At 46.9% G+C, this 20470-nt stretch overlaps 1 protein-coding gene across 4 annotated transcripts in view; it reads left to right on the forward strand.

The window, feature by feature from the left end:
- Nucleotides 1-20470, forward strand: part of MIS18BP1 (MIS18 binding protein 1) — a 173976-nt gene that overhangs the window by 8051 nt on the left and 145455 nt on the right. For 3 of the 4 annotated variants that reach the window (XM_068110579.2, XM_068110581.2, XM_068110580.2), the window contains 3 exons: nt 295-380; nt 9082-9215; nt 10286-10373. In XM_068110579.2, coding sequence (XP_067966680.2) covers nt 295-380; nt 9082-9215; nt 10286-10373 — 308 coding nt within the window. Of the gene's footprint in view, nt 1-294; nt 381-9081; nt 9216-10285; nt 10374-19518; nt 19835-20470 lie in introns of those variants that run through there. The other variant, XM_068110582.2, reaches the window with a different exon arrangement.

Consider the following 20470-nt stretch of genomic DNA (forward strand, 5'->3'; position numbering starts at 1 on the left):
AGAAGGGAGGCCTGTTTAACGTCCATCCAAAGGACGGCACACATACTGATTAATCGCTGCCTGTGAAACCGGGATGGCAGTTTATAGCTGGGTCAGGATTCAATTCCAGGCTAGACAGCCTAGAGGTGAGTGTGTGTACCTCGAGGCCATCCTCTCAGTCCATGGGATTTAGATATGAAAAAGTTGGCCAAATGCCTTCTTCCTGCATGTGAGGTTTTTTGTTTGTTAGATATCCTTCAATGTCATTGCATATCTTTGCTGAATGAAGTTGTCACTGCACTCTTGTTTTAACAGGATGAGGTTAAGACGACCGTTCTCACAGATTGGTATGTGCTTCCAGTGAAGGACTTCATCGGGGTTTGTGTAACTGGACATCGATTGTGAGTCTCAATGTAACTACAAATCTTGCAACACAGCGGTTGTGCAGAGTGTATGTGAAATTATCTTAAATATAAAATGATATGGATGTTAAAGGTAAATATCTTATGGAATTCTATGGAGGAAAACACTTGTGGGTGTGGTGGGAGGTCGGGTAGGGGGCGCAATCTTTCTTTCTCTACAAGATTGAGGCTCAAAATGTAGACATGGATACCACTGTAAGTACTCCGAACCTTTGGAACACTGTCAGTAGCAAGCTCTTGTTTTGGTGATGATTGACATCAGGTAACCCAGGGCTCTCCACTTCATGTGAATGTTATAATCACGCTCATTAATGCCTAACATTCACAAAGTTAATTTTCATATAAAGGATGGATTGTTTTATTTATATATTTTGGCTCTTGTCAACCGAACAGTTGAGAAAGGTTTACTTACCATCGTGGGAAGCAAAGTACACTTGACTTTTCAGACCTTCATTGGAGCAAGAGGGCACGGAGGATGAGGCCAACGCCTGAATAACTTTGTGATATTTGACTTTACCACCTCTCTCCTTGAAGTCTAGTTCTGTGGTCCACCTGTCTGTAGGATGGGAGTACTGTACAACACAATGTGGAATCATCTGAAAATAGCAAGAAAGGGATTTTCAGAGCATCAGAGAAGTTGTTTATGTAGGTGTGGAACAAGAATGAGCCCAGATCCCTGCCCTGGGGATACGGGATACAATGACATATTTTTGATTGTGCTGCCTCTTGCCATCCAAAATGACAAATGCGCAGTCATTTTCACCAGACATTAGTCAAATGATCTCATTCAGCTGGAATTCCCTTACCAACAACCATTTGTGTTTTCAGATGTTTGCTTGCTTGGGGATTTGGGTCTTACAGAATGCGTTCTCTCCAACCTACTGTACTTGCCTTGAGATAGGTTGCACCATACACTTCAGCCATTTTTGGATATTCCAATCTCGGGAACAGCTGTCAGCACATTGACCTTTTCACTCTTTTATTTTATAATGGTTAAACAACCCTGCAGAAATAATCTGCCCCAATATTTTCTGTCCCTTTGATTGGTTCAATTGTAAACTGATAGTTTTGCAGAAACATGTCCCACTCATGAATCCATCATTGAGAAACTTAGTCTTATCCATCTACAGAAAGTCGCCGATTTAGGTTGATTGTATTTGTGTAATTTCGATCGAATGGAGTTAACACATTATGGGATACGATAGAACATAGTAAATTTAAGTCACTGCAAACAGATCACAGAACTGCATGCAACAACACGAGTTTCCACCAACCTTGAGAAGTTCAGCATGTTTGCCACACATCCCACGAGCTTTTCCCCCTTTCAACTGGTTCACCACAGCCTGTATTTCCACGAATGAAGGCGGTTCATAGTTTATTGGAGGTTCAGCAATACGGATAGTAACACCACTGACATCCAACTCAACATCTGGTGGGTCGGCCTGGTAAAGCTGATCAAAGTAATCGGCCTAGCAGGCCTTCACTTTAGACTCCTCTCACCTCTGTCAAGAGCTTTCCACCCTCCACTCTAACTGCACTGCAGTACACTAAGGGACAGGCCTGGAGAAACACAACACAATGATTCCTCTGAAAGCTGGACAATAACCACTTGACCACAGGTGATGCTCTACCCTTTCACAGATTTCTTACACATAGGCCTCCTTGGCCATGCGTGGTGAACATAGTTTTACACCTCACGTTCCTGAACAGCTCAGTTCTGCCATCATGCCTGGCCCTGCGTGTGCTGTAAACAAATTTGAATGGAATGCATATTTATGCTTCACCCATGTTTGCCTCATACGTATTCATGCTTCACTCATGTGTTGCCTCATCTCTGCACTGGAGCAGCTGCTGCAGCTTGGACGGTGGATTTCTGTGACCAAAGCACGGTTTTTGCACGGTTTATTTTTTTACCGTCGCACTTGGCGTGTTTTACAGTCGTGGCCAAAAATGTTGGAACCCTTGCACTTTTTTCAAATAACTCACAATTTTCTCTAAATTTTTTTTGAAATGGGCAAAAGTATTTGGTGTCCACAATTCTATATTTCACTGTTAATATTACAGAACCTTTGTTTTTGATTTAGAACTTAATATATCCTTTTAAATCAGAAAATAAAAAGAAATGGCATTGACAAAATTGACACCCTAGACTTAATATTTGGTAGCACGACCTTTGGACAAAATAACTGCAGTCAAGCGCTTCCTATAGATTTGAATGAGCTTCCTACACCTCCCGACTGGCAGTTTGGCCCACTCTTCTTGTGCAAACTGCTCCAGTTATCCCAGATTTGAAGGGAACCTTCTCCCAACTGCTGTTTTCAGATCTCCCCACAGGTGTTCAATGGGATTTAGATCTGGACTCATTGCTGGCCACTTCAGAACAGTCCAGCGTTTTGTCTTGAACCATTCCCTGGTGCTTTTTGAAGTGTGTTTGGGGTCATTGTCCTGCTGCAAGACCCATGACCTTCGCTGGAGACCCAGCTTTCTGACACTGGGTTGAACATTGTGCTCCAAAATGCCTTGGTAATCGCTTGATTTCATGATGCCATGCACACATTCAAGGTACCCAGTGCCAGAGGCAGCACAGCAACCCCAAAACATCACTGAACCTTCTCCATATTTGATTGTAGGGAAGGTGTTCTTTTCTGTGAAGGCTTCATTTTGTTTTCTGTAAACATAGAGATGATGTGCTTCACCCAAAAGCTGTAATTTGGTCTCATCTGTCCATAGGACATTCTCCCAGAAGGATTTTGACTTGTTCAGGTATGTTTTTGCAAACTCCAGTCGGGATTTATTTTGTCTCTCTCTCAGCAATTGGGCTCCTACCATAGAACCCCCTTTCATTGAGTTGACGACGGATGGTGCGAGTTGAAACTGTCGTACCTTGTGTCTGAAGGTCAGCTTGAATCTGTTTGGCAGTTGATTGAGGTGCTTTCTCCACCATTCAAACAATCCTTCGCTGCAATCTTCGATCAGGTTTTCTCTTGCGGTCACGTCCAGGGAAGTTGGCTACAGTGCCATGGGCCTTAAACTTCCTGATAATATTGCGTATGGTGGATGCAGGAACATCAAGGTATCTGGAGATGGACTTGTAGCCTTGGGATTGTCCATGCTTGGCTACAATCTTGTGTCTGACCTCTTCAGACAATTCTCTGGTTTTCTTTCTTTTCTCCATGCCCATTATGGTACACACAGTGACACAAAACAGCAGAATTACTCCTTTTCTCTTCTCAAACTGGTTGAATGAGTGATTTTTATATTGCAGGCACCTGGAACTCACCACAGGTCAGTTCAATTCCAAAGTTAAGGAGAATCACCTGCCTGAAATCTAATTATTTCTAACAACTTCTGAAAGGTGCCAATACTATTGTCCGGGCCATTTTAGTATTTCTGTGTGGAATAAGCTAATATTTCGTAAATTTTTTAAAGCTTTTTTAGTTTTGTTCCACTGCAAACCAAATAAATGCATGTGTAGATACTAAAAGATTTTTAATTTCAACAATTTTCTGGAAGAAATTGTGCATTATTTGAAAAAAAGTGCAAGGGTGCCAATATTTTTGGCCATGACTGTATAATAAAGTAAAGTGATTTAATACCTCTGAGTATTAAGCTACCTGGAACATTCTTGATTCAAAATAATCTGCACACGAGGGTCGTTCCAGGACACTGCGAGACTATTCAATTGCATCCAGTGTCCCTTGGAAGACAATGTTCCTCCTTGCCTGATGGTGGGTTCCAAGACAACTCTTTAGCTTCACTCTTCTCTTCACTGTTTTACACAACTCTTCAGGATCCCATGAAACACACCAGATCTCTTAGATCCCCACTCAACCTGTTCGCAAACTCCTCAGCTGCCCTTTCTTCCTTGAGTGGGCCAACATCGAGCCTCAGCAGGGATGGTAGCATTCTCTTAGATTTGAGCTGCAACTCCAGAGTTGCTGCAATGAGCCTGTGATCTGTATTGAGGAACTGAGCACTCCAATCAACCCTGCAGTTCTGGAGCAACCTACAGTGACCATCAACGAGAACATGGTCAATCTCCTTTGCCGCACCACCAGCATTGGAATACCAAGTCCAGCGATTATGGCTGTGGGTGCTGAAACCATGAACCAAACACCCTAAGTCCACAACATCTTATGAAGTCAAGGAGCTTAGTGCTATGGTTCCTGGTTCTAGACCCATTGGGGGTCTGGAAACATTCCTATCAGTGCCAGTCTATGCATTGGAATCCCCCAAGACGAGAAAAATATCTCACCTGGGCAAATGATCAACCACAGACTCGAGCACGGAATAGTATGTGTTCTCTTCAGTCATACATAGACCAGGGAAATGCTTGTTGGACACAGCTATTGCAACTTCCTGGGAATGGTAACCATCAGGGCGACCAAACCAGTAGTAGGTGTAGCCTTCCTCCATGACCTCATCACTATCCAGTCTCCAAACCTCAAAAAAACCACCTTTAGAGGCCATTTTCCCCCGCAAAGCGGGGGTTGGCCTTTTTCGGGCACCGTGGTTGTTGTTGTTTTTTGGTCCCCTTTTTGAAGCTATGTTTTACGGCCGGATGCCCTTCCTGCCGCCAACCCTGTTTGTCGCCTTTTTACGACAAACAGGGAATTACCAGTGAACTGTGTTCAATTTGCCGACCTCGGAAGGATGACAGGCTGAGTCAACCCCCCTGGCGTTAATTCAGCGATCCACCGGGATTCGAACCCAGGATCCTAGGATCCTAAGCTGGCACCCTAGCCGTTAGCCCAACACCAGGCTCTCCAAACCTCAAAGTGCTGCAAAATTGATGTTCAGAGGCTGGAGCTCTGATGACAGCAGAGAAAGATAATCATCCTCTCTTAGAGTGAGGACATTCCAGGCACCCACCAAAACTGGAGGAGACTGCCATTTGGTGGACGACACCTCAGCACCACTCCGACACACATCACCACCACAACCCAGACCCAGCAAGGCTGTCCCGTGGTTTCTATATTATCATCAAAGAATGGGGTCCTAAAGGCTTTGCCCCAGTCCCGTCATCCGTTGTGTTGCCCTGTGAATGACAGCTGCAGGAGGTACTCCCACAGAGTGAGTTCTTCTTAGTTTTATTTGTGTTTTCTGTGTACGTTGAGGAATGAAATGTTTTACAGTGGCTGGAGTATAAATCCCACCACTAACCTTCTAGAAATGGGTAACCCAACGACAGGAGGATGTCTGCGGATGCAGTTTGGCACCAGATATGGATGGCCATTGGCTCACAAGGAGCTCCTCCACCTTTTGACAGGTTTTGTCTTTAATCCTGCTGAGAGTCCATGTCCGTACACCCTCCTTACCAGGAAACCTAGCGGGGGAGTCACTGACAACACGACCACGAAACATGTTAGTACAGGTTTACATGGTACCTGCAGCGTCACATATGGGACTGATCTGGACACTGATTTGGTCTGACTTGACAATAAAAAGAACATCTCCCTAATCAATGTCAGAATGGCTTACCATAAGCACAAATGGCTTACTTGGGTCCAGTGGTCTTAAGATGAGTTTGCTGGTGAGAAGTTGCTTAATAATCATGTCGTCCTTCTCTTGAGTATACCCCCAAAGTAGTTTACTGAGTTATCCCTTCCTCATCAAATCAGTAAGTGGCATAGCGATGGCTACATATATGAATGTAGTCCCAATAGTATCTAGTCAATCCCTTAAACATTATTCACCAAAGGCACTGATCCTCCTTCACCATAACTCTGCTGCAACCTGTGTCCTTCAAGACTTGCACTTAAGAGTTCCCATCCTTCACCACTGCCATCTGCACTGTGGCTCCAGTAATGGGTTGGATACAGGTACTGCTCACTAGTGGAGGCTTTCACATGCAAGCAACAAATGGGCCACTCCAATGCTCGATTTCAACTCGGTACCTGACACCTCGATCTTGGAGCACGAGTTTTCACCAAGCAGCCAACACTTGTTTCACAACCTTTGATGTTACAATAATCGTCTATTGACGTTTCCGTCGAGGACTTCGTGGTGTACTGTTCAAGCTGTCCTTGGCACTCACATCTTAACACCTTTCAGAGATTACCTGAAATGCCTTCCAACATGTGTTTTTCAATTGTATACATAACACCACATCTCAGCTTGCCACCCTCCCTTTAACTTTGTTCATAGCTCTATGGCCATAACTTTTGCATGTAAAACACTATCTTGGAATAATAGTCTTTTCCCCTCTCTCTCTCTTTCTCCTCCTCTCTTTCTTTTTCTCTCTCTTTCTCTCCCCCCCCCCCCCCCTCTCTCTCTCTCTGTCTTTACAGCATGCAAGATACATTCTCATTTCCCTAAAACCTGGCTCCAGCTTGCTGAACAGTTGGCATTCCCTACCATGAGCAATCTTTTCCTCTTCTGAGCAACCTTGTTGGCTCCATCTCTCACTCTCCTAAAGCCAATGTAATTCCCTCTCAGTTTGCAGCCAATTGTACTCTTGATAACTCCAATATAACTCCTGTTTTTCTTAAATCCAACTCCCTTATCCTTGTCATCAAATTTTCCACTCACAAGGTTTGCCAGACCCAGCTCTCCCTTGTCACCAACAAAGTCAATGGTTCAGATGTCATTCCTGCTGTTGTCTTCAATTTATGCTGTGCCCCCAAACCTGTTCCTATTTTCTCAAAACTTTTCAACCTCTCCTACTGCACTGGTATTTACCCAACCTCTTGGAAGCACATCTCTGTCTGTCATGTGCTGAATAAGGGTGACATGTCTGATCCCTTCAATTACTATCCAAATGCTTTGACCTCCAATATCTCCAAAATCATGGAATATCTTATCAATGAACAACTTTTAACCCATGTCAAATCCTGCACCATCTCTGAAATGACTACAAATATTCCTTTCACAAAATCAGGTCCACTGGTGATCTCCTGGTCTGCATTGCCAATGAATGGTCTTCAGCTCTCAAGTACTTCGGAGAAAGTCATTGTTGAGCTGGACATCAGAAAAACCTTTGACAATAGTACAAGGGCTCCTAGCAAACCTCTCAATGTATGGTATTCAACATGAGCTAATCTTCTGATTTTTCTGGCCTCCTCGTTGGATAATGTACCTCTGCCTGCATTGATGGTGCCATCTTTGACCCGCGCACACCATATTAATTCTGGTGTCCTTCAAGGTTCTGTCATTTTAATCAATGACCTTACAGCTATTAGCAAACCTGTCCATTCCTTTTCTGATTCCGCCAGTCTCCACTCCTCCACCCGTTATAAGTCCCAGTCTACCTCCTCCCTGTCCCTTGCTGTTCGTTGACTCTCAACTGTTTCCTCCATCAGTCGTAACCTCAATCTCTTCCTCTGATGGGGCTTCAACAACCTTGTCTCCTTCAATCAGTCCAGGACTGAAACCCTTCTTATATCCAACAAGATCAACATAGCCACCCTTTCTCTTTGCGCAGCTCTCAACTCCAGCAGTCCTCATCTGTGAATATGCTCGGTATCACCATCTCCAGTAATCTCTCTTGGCAGCCTCATATCCTCAATATCATCAACTGTGTACAATAAACTTGGTTTCTGAGTTTCAGAGTTTGCAAATGTGGTACTTCAACTTCCATCAAATTTTCACTGTCTACAAATCCCAAGTCAGACTGGTTATGGAATACTGCTCCTATGTTTGGGGTGGCACTCCTCTGCCAGTCAATCGGCATTATGGATCACGTCCAAGTCAAGGCTGTCAGACTGATTAATAATCCTACTTTGTGTAGCCACCTCTCACCTTTGGCCCACCGTCAAGCAGTCTCTTTCCTGCTCCTCTTCTACTGCTACTACCATAGTCAGTGCTTTGTCAAACTCTGTTTCTGTCCCACCTCCTCTTCATTCACTTTGTAACATCCGTCTAACTTATTGTCACCATTTCTACGTTACTCTCCCTTCCCTCTATACCAATTGCCATGCCTCCTCCTTCTTCCCCTTCACTGCCTCTCTTTGGAATGGCCTCTGCAGCAGTATGTTCCCAATTTCTATCAAATATTTAGCAATAATTCAAGTCATGTATCAGTGATCGAGATGTAATTTAATTATTACATTTTGCCATCTTCTTCCTTTGCTTTTTCACCCAATGGGGGCCTCTTGGTTTACGGCTCGACTCTTGCCTTGTGGTGTTAATAAAAAAAATTGACATTGATCTGAAATCCTCGTTAACTGTCCAAGATTCTCCAGTACCCTCTCCTGCATATGAACAGATAGATATTTGAACATTAAATATACTCTTTGCAGGTTGTCTAAGCAGATCCTCCTTCTTACTACTTTTTACCTAAATGGGGACGTAATTCTCACCACAAGTGTAGAGGTGGTAGATATGTCCTGCTGCTCAGGATCCATGCAGCAATAGCCTTTGTGGCACATGGTTCTGGTCCGACAGAGGTGAAGGGGTTTCTCTGTAAACATCACGCTTCGACTGACGTGAGGATCCAGGGATGGGTCATCTTCTCTATGCTGATTATAACTAACCAGCCAAAAACACGTATTATAGATGATGTTCTTTCTGTAGACGAGGTGCCCTCAAAAATTGAGAACATAATATTCTCATATAACACTGCAGTTATGAGAAGCAGGATTTCCTTTGTCTGCCTAAATAAAGCGTAATGTTTTTGGAAGCTATTGTTTATTTGTTTTACTATGTAATGCCAACACAGTATTGTTTTACTCATGGCCAGGAATGATCCTCCATACCAGGAGTGGCACTCCAGCGTCATCACGAGGCGATTGACAGCTTGGAAGCTCAGTACCAATACTAATTCGATATACATCTTGGATGGGCCCCTGAACTACAGCAGTGCATGCAGAGAAGGTATAGTTTGTTTGCGATATTTATCCTTGTTTTAATTTTTTTTTTTAATTGCTTTAGAAGTCACTTCATTTGCAATTTTTTTTTTTTTTTTAGTAAAGACACAAAAGTGAATGAGGTCCATATTTATTAACAAGGTTCTACGAATCTACACCAAGATGATGCAAATATCATTTAATATTATATTAAATAATAATAATAATATAATAAATAATAATAATTAGTAATTGTATTTGTATTCTGGTTGTAGTTTCTACTGCCGAAGCCAAAGCAGTTTCTTGGCAAAGGTTACGCTGGGTGGTTTGCTGTTTCCTTCCCAGATTATAATAATTTTGTGGTTTTGAAACACCCCAGGGAGTTGCAGTCAACACATAAGGGATCCTCAATTTAGATATTTTCGTAGCAATTTTGTTTAGTTACGTTACCCTTCACGTCATATCAGGGACAGGGAAAACCTACACACACAATTCTCAGAACCTACACACACAATTTTGATGAAACTTCACCACAACCTTCATCATGCGTGATGTACCAATGTTTGTTCAAGGTATTGGAAAAATTGGGGTTTGAGGAGGTACATGGGGTTGCCCCCCAAAATAGGTATTTTGTCTTGTTTGTTTGTTTAAAGTCTTATGATTATGTTAGTATGATTCTACATGCTGCCCTGTCGTCTCGCAACCATTGAAATTGGTTTAAAATACTTTTATTCAGTGCAGTATACTGTTTATTCTTCCAGGTGAGCGCCAGGGGTATTGCCCCTATGTTTTGTTTAAATTCCACAATAGTCTCAAATGGTAACAGTCATCACTGCAAACCAATCAATAGCGTTTCCAATTATCCTTGGAATTTCGCACTTGTGCTCCATTGCAATCTTGGTTTTAAAAATGCTTGTATGGTTCAATTACATGGCTTAATTTACAATATGGAGGTTTTTTAATTGGCTGGAATGTCACTTCTAAGTTAGCTGTGGTAGTTTACGAGTTGTGAAGCTGTATAATTGTTCATAATGCTTTATTAAATGGTGTTTGCCGAACCTGTTTTGATTGCTTTTCTGTTTCAACCTGGCATTTCAGCTGAATTTTCACCTCGGATGGGAAGATTATTTAAAAATGGGTTTCCTGTGCATTGGAAAAAGAAGACTGAAGAATACCTTCGTATAAAGTATGTTTTGACATTGCATATCGCATACAAGGGCCATTCATATATTACGCAATGCAAAGGGGGGAGGTGAGGCAGGGGCTCAGCCCAGTGTTGCGGAGCATTGTCGGTGATGAGTGGAAGGATAGCCTGCTCTGATAGGAAGTAATTATTGGGTAGAGGAGGGGGATGTTTGGCTGTACCTTTTAGATTGTAGTGGTGGAGTGTGTAAAATTGCTGGAAAATACATTGCGTAATATCTGGATGGCTCCATCTATATTTTGTCGTGATCCCGGCTGTTAAATGCTTCCAGCCCGGAATACTGACGTTAATGTCCGGGCTTCAAGTAGTCCACGGGGTGGACAAAGAGAACTCAATAAACACAACTGTGTTTTAACCGGCCTCTAGGGGTAGGCACGATGATTTATTGGCTCGATCTCAGAAACAATGGATGGTAACAGAGTGGAATACACAGCACAACGCCTGCAGGAACTGTCGGCACCAGAAGCTCCAAACACGACACAGGCAATATGACTCACAGTTCCAATCTACGATATCCGGGAATCACTCGTTCTCTTCCGGAGTTACTCACTCTTAAAATACAGAACTATAAACGATCAGCACAACTCGGCTGTCGTGAGGCTTAAAAAATCCCCGTTTTTCTATTTTCCACTCGACGCCTTCGAGCCACGTCCGTCGCACAAGATGGCGGCCGGCTCTCTCACCCTCCACCAATCGCGTGCCGAATCGCCACCCAATCGCGTGAGGCTGAAAGGAGGTCACGTGACGTGGTGGGCGGGGCACTAAGTTGGTGAGAACAAGGTTGTTTCTCACAGTCCTCCCCACCTAAGTAAAAAACCCGTCGGATAGACGGCGTTTTGAAACCAGTATTTGTAGTAGGTGCAAATCACATGGCAATATGATGGCGGTAATCGTTAACAGGCTTATACAATGAACAAGGTTTATCCACAACACAATATTAAACACAATACACCACATTAATATCTACCCCACAAGAGTTACACTTCACACAAAGCACAATAGAGAGACAAGGGGGCCAAACTCAAGTTGGGGAAAGCGTTTACAGGAGGGAAAACGGACCGAGGAGCAAATAGCGTTTCCCGGAACTGGTTTTGGGCAAAGGTCCGACAAAATCAGCGGCAACAAACTGGAAAGGCTGACTGATCACGGGGAGGGGCTTTAGGGGTGCCTTGAAAACCTTCACTCCTTTTCCGAGTCGTTGACAAATGGGACAGCTAGCGCAATAGCGCTTGATGTCTCGCGACATGGCGGGCCATATGAACTGATTCTTGACCTTGGCTAAGGTCTTGGCAGCTCCGACATGACCCGAGGAAATATTGTCATGGGCCAATTGCATGACTGACTGACGATGCCTCCCCGGTACGACAACTCGGTGTCGAACCTTCCACGTCTGGGTGGAGGACATGTTCTTTGGGGAATACTTATGCATCAGCACACCTGCACCATTCACATAGTAGCCTGTTCGTCCTGGCTCGGAGTCGTCTCCCATTTCCCAGAGGATGGCAAGGGTGGGATCGAAGTGCTGATCCTCCACTAAACTGGTTACCGCAGACAATGCGGGAGTGACTTCCGGCCCAGAACTGAGGTCGCTAACCGCCTCGGAGGACTGATCCTCCTCCCCGGATTCGCCGACCGGCGAACACGTAGCTGGGGTCCTCGTGTTACAGGCGGGAGCGGTCCCTGAGGAGCACGGCACCTGAGGTTGGCTTGACGGGAGGCTCGGGTGGACTTCAACTGACGCAACGTCACCGTCGGGAACTGGAGTCGAGGCGCTAGGCTCCTCGGGCCAGAGTGAAGATATGTCTGACTCCGCCACTCTCTCCGCCTGTTTACTCTGGGATCTAGTGACCACCCCACAGGTAAGAGTCAATGACTCCTCCCTGGCCATGGCATCATTGCCAATCAGCAAGGAGACCCCGGGTACCGGGTAGTAGGGTACCACCGCACAGGTCATTGGACCCGTAAAAATGTCACTCCGGACCTCGAGGAGGGCAAGGGGATACCGGCCAGGAACCTGGTGAATGCCCCGAAGGATGATATACTCGCCGGTATAACACATCTGAGAGGCCGGAACTACCCCCGCCCGGAGAACACACAGTGTCGCCCCAGTATCCCGAAGGTATTGGGCCTCAAACTTCAGCACCGAATCAGGGCCACCCACTAAGGCTGTCCCTGAATAATCCTGATACAGAGGATGAATGGAATTAGCCTCGGTGGCAGTGACCTCTGTCACCGATGCCACCGTCGTGTGCGAGGGCCCAGTTGATGACCTCCACTGACCTCCCTCCGATTTAACAGCAGGGTTGCCTCGGTAGGCCGGACTAGCTGGGTTAGAGAAGCAGCGGTCTCCACCGTGCCCCACGCGTTTGCAGAAATCGCACCAGGGCCGTGCCCTGGCCTGCAGCTCGCGACCGCCACCAGTGGAGGGCATCGGAGAACCCTTCCCCTCGATCCAGCCGCCGGGCAGACGGGGGGCGGTCTCGATCGCAGAATCCTCCGTCTTACGACGCGACTGCGTGACTTGCAACATTTTGCATGCCAAAACATGTTTATCAATAAGGTTGACGCAGTCTGACAAGGAAACAGTGTCTTTGTCGACAAGAAACAACGCTAAGTCAGGCGGAAGCTGTTGATCGATACGGTAACGCACCAGGAGTTCCGCAACCGCTTGAGGTAACTCAACCTTGCTCCCCTTGAACCATCTCTGCAGCTGTTCCAACAAGACCCGCGAATGTTCCTCATAGGTTTGACTGGACTGACGAGTCCAACTGAAAAAATTACGCCTATAAATACACGCGGACACCGCATAGGCGTTCAAAATCTCGGCCTTCAATTTCCTGTATTTGTTTGCGTCCTCGGTTGCCATCCTCGCATATACCTCCCTCGCCTTCTCAGATAGATGGCTAACAAGATGGCCGACCCACAAGCTCTCATCAATGCCACCGGAAGCCAACAACTTCTCCGCCATCTCCAGATACGCTTCTGGCTTCGTGTCTCCCGTCCAGTCCGGCAAACGAACATGAACAGTTTCCGGGACGCTTGCAGCAGACACCTCTGCCCGCAGTCATTCAGTCAACATTCGCAACTCATGCTCTCTGACGCGTTCAGCTTCTGCTGCCGCATGCTCTCTCTCTGCTGCCGCATGCTCTCTCTCTGCTGCCGCCTGCTCTCGGTCTTCTCGCTTAATACGCTCTGCCTCTGCCCTGTCATTCTCCCTGTTATACATGTCGAGTTGTTGAACCGGAGTCAGCCTGGTCCAGAAGGTCGAACGCATGCATTTAGTCATGATGGGATCGCTTCCTAACATATCGGGTTTAGTGACCGGGTCAAGGCTGATTGCGTCGCTCACATCGCCACCCACGTGACTGTCAACATGATCAGGTTGAACTCTCACTTCTCTGGTCGACATAGCTTGGCTATGAGTTATCATAAGACAAGGCACAAAACACTGAGTCTAAAAGGAGGCTGGATCGAAATATTTCAGCAATATCTTTCACCACATGGGACGGCAATTCACCCAGGGGAGGCAAACAATATTGGGGTGGTACACGTAATTCAAACACAACGCTCTGTTGGGGAAATACGACACGAACTACACAATATCACCAACGCACATCAAATTGCCAATGAGAAAAATGCAACGTACAAATAACTCACGTTTTTTTTTTTTTTTTTTTTTTTTTTTAATGTCGGTTTGTTTGGAGGGATCCGGAAACTATTCACTTATCCGGTAGTGAAGTACCACACAAGATAGCGTCCTATGGTGAGAAAGTTCCTCCAAGATGGCGTCTGCTGGTGAGAAGGTTCCTCCAAGATGGCGTCTGCTGGTGAGAAGGTTCCTCCAAGATGGCGTCTGCTGGTGAGAAGGTTCCTCCAAGATGGCGTCTGCTGGTGAGAAGGTTCCTCCAAGATGGCGTCTGCTGGTGAGAAGGTTTCTCCAAGATGGCGTCTGCTGGTGAGAAAGTTCCTCCAAGATGGCGTCTGCTGGTGAGAAGGTTCCTCCAAGATGGCGTCTGCTGGTGAGAAAGTTCCTCCAAGATGGCGTCTGCTGGTGAGGAAACGATGAGCAGATGCAGGAAGATGTCGTCCACTGCAGAATTCCCGTCTCAGTTCGAATGTCTCTTACTTGAATAATCCTTGGACGAGCAACCCATTTGTCGTGATCCCGGCTGTTAAATGCTTCCAGCCCGGAATACTGACGTTAATGTCCGGGCTTCAAGTAGTCCACGGGGTGGACAAAGAGAACTCAATAAACACAACTGTGTTTTAACCGGCCTCTAGGGGTAGGCACGATGATTTATTGGCTCGATCTCAGAAACAATGGATGGTAACAGAGTGGAATACACAGCACAACGCCTGCAGGAACTGTCGGCACCAGAAGCTCCAAACACGACACAGGCAATATGACTCACAGTTCCAATCTACGATATCCGGGAATCACTCGTTCTCTTCCGGAGTTACTCACTCTTAAAATACAGAACTATAAACGATCAGCACAACTCGGCTGTCGTGAGGCTTAAAAAATCCCCGTTTTTCTATTTTCCACTCGACGCCTTCGAGCCACGTCCGTCGCACAAGATGGCGGCCGGCTCTCTCACCCTCCACCAATCGCGTGCCGAATCGCCACCCAATCGCGTGAGGCTGAAAGGAGGTCACGTGACGTGGTGGGCGGGGCACTAAGTTGGTGAGAACAAGGTTGTTTCTCACAATATATAAAACACAGTTTGTGTGTGCGTGTGTGTGTGTGTAATGTTACCGATAGACTCCGAAACGGAGAGGCTCACGTGCTTGATATTTGGCATAGACATGGCCATTGAGCCTGGGACGAACATGGCTGAGACCATATTTGACGAGATCCATATTTTTTATTCATATTTACGTCAGTGCATTTCAGCGAAGTACCCGCTAATCTCAGCCGGTGCCAGAGCTCGCTGATTCGCTCAGAGGGATCACGTGATGTTCCATCCCGTCACACGTCACACGTAATTCAGGGCGAAAAGCGATTACGGGTTTTCACCTTTATGCGACCGTGTTTTGTGTCGATTTTGTGCGATATGAATTAAATTTTAATTCATATTTCGTGTTTACGAATTCGAATACGAAGGATTTCCCCTTTCCCCTTTCGATTTCGAATACGAATCAAATACGAGCTTGAGTCGAGAGGGCGAATGTACGGGTCTCCCCTCCCCCACCCGGCAATGCCGGGTACTTCTGCTAGGATCACGTGATGTTCCAACTTTGCCGCCATAATCTCACAGTTATGCGTTCGCACGTAATTCAGTTTTTCCACATTTCAGCGAGGAGCATTGCCATTCACACCACATAGGTTTTTGGTCACTTTCATCTGATATTTGTGATTTATTTCAAACAAACTGAATTCCCATCTACACGGCCATGTATTCCTATTAACGTTATGTAAAGTACATAAATTGTGTGGATTACATCATTTCTGGATGTGATCAATTGCCAGTAACCATCTATATCCCTCCCCTCCCCTTCCCTCCTCCCCCTCCCCCCTCCCCTTCCTCCTCCCCCTCCCCTTCCCTCCTCCCCTCCCTCCCGCTCCCCCTCCCTTTCCCCCCTCCCCCTCCCCCTACCCTTCCCCCTCCCTTCTCCCTCCACCCTACCCTCTCCCCTTCCCCCCTCCCCTCCTCTCCCCCTCCCTTGCCCCCATGCCCCTCCCTTCACCCCTACCCCTTCCTTTCTGCCCTACCCCTTCCCCATCCCCTCCCCCTCCCTTTCCCCCATGCTCCTCCCTTTCCCCCCTACCCCTTCCTTTCTGTCCTACCCCTTCCCCACCCCCTCCCCCTCCCCCTCCACCTCCCCCACGCCCCTCGCCCTCCCCCCTCCCCCTCCACCTCTCCCTCCTCCCCCCCACCCTCCCACTCCTCTCCCCCCATCCCTCCCCCTCCCCTCTCCCTCCCCCCTTCCCCCCACCCTCCCACTCCTCTCCCCCTCCCATACCTCCCCCTCCCCTCCCCTCCCCCTCCCCTCCCCTCCCCTCCCCTCCCCCCTCACCCTACCCCCTCCCCTTCCCCTCCCACTCCCCTCCCCCCTTCCCTCCCCCTCTCCCTCCCCCTCCCCCCACCCTCCCACTCCTCTCCCCCTCCCACTCCTCTCCCCCTCCCATTCCTCCCCCTCCCCACTCTCCTCCCCTCCCCTCCCCCTCCCCCTCCCCCTCACCTCCCCCTCCCCCTCCCCCCCTCTCCTCCCCTCCCCCCCATTCCCCTCCCCTCCCCCCACTCCCCTCCCCCCCGTTCCCCTCCCCTCCCCCCACTCCCCTCCCCCTCTCCTCCCCTCCCCCCTGTTCCCCTCCCCTCCCCCCACTACCCTCCCCCACTCCCCTCCCCCACCCCCCTCCCACTCCCCCTCTCCTCCCCTCCCCCCCATTCCCCTCCCCTCCCCCACTCCCCTCCCCCATCCCCCATCCCCCTCCCCCTCCCCTCCCCCTTCCCCCTCCCCCTCCCCTTCCCTCCTCCCCCTCCCCCCTCCCCTTCCCTCCCGCTCCCCCTCCCTTTCCCCCCTCCCCCTCCCCCTACCCTTCCCCCTCCCTTCTCCCTCCACCCTACCCTCTCCCCCTCCCCTCCCCTCCCTTGCCCCCATGCCCTTCCCTTCACCCCTACCCCTTCCTTTCTGCCCTACCCCTTCCCCATCCCCCTCCCCCTCCATTTCCCCCATGCTCCTCCCTTTCCCCCCTACCCCTTCCTTTCTGTCCTACCCCTTCCCCACCCCTCCCCCTCCCCCCTCCCCCCTCTCCTCCCCTCCCCCCTGTTCCCCTTCCCCCTTCGCTCCTCTCCCCCGCCCGGCAATGCCGGGTACTTCTGCTAGTACACCATAATGCTGAGGTTATTATTGGTTTGGCAAGTCACACGCAGCCTTATTTTTCATCCTGCAATTTGAATGGCTGGATATACTTACATGAGTCTCAACTGTATTAAAGTGAATCCAACCTAAGAAGAGTGACTGTCATACAGTTTAGCATAGGGTTCATGCACATCATTGAAATGCCAAGCAATTGTTATTATCTCCACCACCGAAGGTGGACGGAGGTCATGTTTTTTCGCCTGTCTCTTTGTTTGGCTGTCTATCTGTGAGCAGGATATCTCAAAAAGTTATGGACGGATTCGGACGAAATTTGGTGGACAGGTTGGGTGTGTGACAAGGACGAAATGATTACATTTTAGTGACGACCCGGATCTGGATAATTAGAATGCTTTCGTGATTCTTCACCCTTGAGAAAAAGGGCTAAAACAATACTTTTATTCCTCACTTCTCCCATATATGAAACCACCTTCCAGAGGCTGTTCTGTCACTCTTCCCTCCAGGCTTCGAGTAAAGGTGGGTTTTCACGGGACACGCGAACGGTTCGCGAAGGATGCGAATGTCGAAAAAATGGCAAAGTCCAACATTCGTATTTTAGGCTCCAAAAGTTCGCCAAACATGCGCGGGGGTTCGGAAGCGTCGTCAATTGTTCGCAGGAGTCGTTTTTTGTTCGGCGGGTATTTCAAAAATGTTTGAAATATTATTGCACTGCTGTATTCGTGCCTGCTGTATGTGGCAAAAATGTTTGAAATACCCGCCGAACAAAAAACGACTCCTGCGAACAATTGACGATGCTTCCAAACCCCCGCACATGTTTGGCGAACTTTTGGAGCCTAAAATACGAATGTTGGACTTTGCCATTTTTTCGACATTCGCATCCTTCGCGAATCGTTCGCGTGTCCCGTGAAAACCCACCTTAAGCAGTGCACCACCATCTTTTGTCATCCCCAATTCCATTCCTTTATTTCTTCCATTAACTCTTCCAAACCCAACCTTCTTACTTGCTAGCTTCAGTGTTTCTTCCCCTTCCTCCCTTTCCTATTTTCCTGTTCATTCATTCCATGATGTTTATCACACTGTCAATTCTACCTTGCTCTTCCATGAGCCTCACTCCTTTAAAGAAAATTATAATAAAAAAGACAACACTTGAAACATGTTTTTCTATCTCGGCAAATCTCGCTTTCTCTGTCTGTTTCTCCAGAAGGATTGTCAAACGAACCCAACTGTCAGTTTTTATTGAAATTTACGCAGTTTAATGTCTCAATGTACTCTGAAATTAAGCAGAGAACAAATAAACAATTGGAGATAAAAAAGAAATCATAGAATCATTTTGTTTAACAAAATTTAATTCAAATTTTTGACTCAGCAAAGTAGCCACCTGTTGCAGATATAATCGCCAAACACACTCGTGGCATTCTTTCCACAATGGAAATCAAATATTGTTCGGGAAGTTCTTCCCAACATTGTTGCAGAAGTTCCCACAAATGTGTGCAACTTGTAGGTTGCTTTGCTTTCACCCTTCTGTCCAGTTCATCCCAAACCAGCTTGGGTTTAAGTCTGGAGACTGGGCTGGCCATTCCATGATTTGAAGCCTACCGTCTTGTTCTTTTCCTCGAAGGTAGTTTTTACATAGGCTGGATGTGTGCTCAGGGTCATTATCTTGCTGTAGGATGAACCCCTGACCAAATAGGCGTATAACAGAGGGTATTGCATGGCGCTGCAAAATGCTGTGGTAGCCCTTTTGGTTCAGGGTGCCAGTCACTCTGTGCAAGTCGCCGACTCTGGATCCAGCAAAAGAGCCCCAGACCATCACGCTTCCTCCTCCATGTTTGACATTTGGTGTCACACTGTATGCCATCAAGTAGGCGAAAGGATGGTTCCTCAGTGTGTGACACCAAAGTGTGTCAAACATGGAGGAGGAAGCGTGATGGTCTGGGGCTCTTTTGCTGGATCCAGAGTCGGCGACTTGCACAGAGTGACTGGCACCCTGAACCAAAAGGGCTACCACAGCATTTTGCAGCGCCATGCAATACCCTCTGTTATACGCCTATTTGGTCAGGGGTTCATCCTACAGCAAGATAATGACCCTGAGCACACATCCAGCCTATGTAAAAACTACCTTCGAGGAAAAGAACAAGACGGTAGGCTTCAAATCATGGAATGGCCAGCACAGTCTCCAGACTTAAACCCAAGCTGGTTTGGGATGAACTGGACAGAAGGGTGAAAGCAAAGCAACCTACAAGTTGCACACATTTGTGGGAACTTCTGCAACAGTGTTGGGAAGAACTTCCTGAACAATATTTGATTTCCATTGTAGAAAGAATGCCACGAGTGTGTTTGACGATTATATCTGCAACAGGTGGTTACTTTGCTGAGTCAAAAAATTGAATTAAATTTTGTTAAACAAAATGATTCTATGATTTCTTTTTTTATCTCCAATTGTTTATTTGTTCTCTGCTTAATTTCAGAGCACATTGAGACATTAAACTGCGTAAATTTCAATAAAAACTGGAAAAATTGAGATGTTCTAAAACTTTTGACCGGTCGTGTACATGGGGGTTCCTCTTCTTCATCGCGACATTTGGAGCACACTATCCTATACAATCCTACCTGGCCCAAAGGTATTCCTTTGCCTACTCCCTCACAAACGTAACATTTTTTAACATGTCCATGTACGGCTAAATGGTAGCGTTTTGAAAATGAAAAGAAGGTGATTTGTTTTCTACAATGTTCAATTATCTATCTATAATTCCAGTAATCTCTGTGTGTGTGTCTGTGTGTGTGTGTGTTTGTCTGTGACCGCTGTTTCTCGACAACCACGGGTCCGATCTAATTGAAACTTGCCAGATATATTGCTGGGGACCTGAGGATGTGCCTTTTCAAGGTTTCATATTAATCGGAGAAGTAGTTACCGAGCTATGTCCAAAAAACGATTCAACCAATCAGAGAGCAGCGAGCTATCACGTGTGCCGAACGTGGCGAACAGACTCTGCCTCGGACGGCACATTTGAGAGCGTATTCATTTATTTCACGTTGGCAAACTATGTTGGCGCTATGTTGGCGTTAAACTATGTTTTAAAACTAATTAAAACTAATTTGCGATTCATCGTAACTGCGATATGCGACCTTCCGGACAGTCAAATGAGGACGTCACTTCCGGACTTACGGATAGTCATAGTGACGACGTACTGATGCTGAACGTGGCGAGCAGACGCTGTAAGGTACGATCGATTGTAGTACACGTTTATAATAACTCT

The sequence above is a fragment of the Myxine glutinosa genome, chromosome 3, assembly GCF_964187855.1.
Source record: "Myxine glutinosa chromosome 3, kmMyxGlut1.1, whole genome shotgun sequence".
NCBI lineage: Eukaryota > Metazoa > Chordata > Myxini > Myxiniformes > Myxinidae > Myxine > Myxine glutinosa.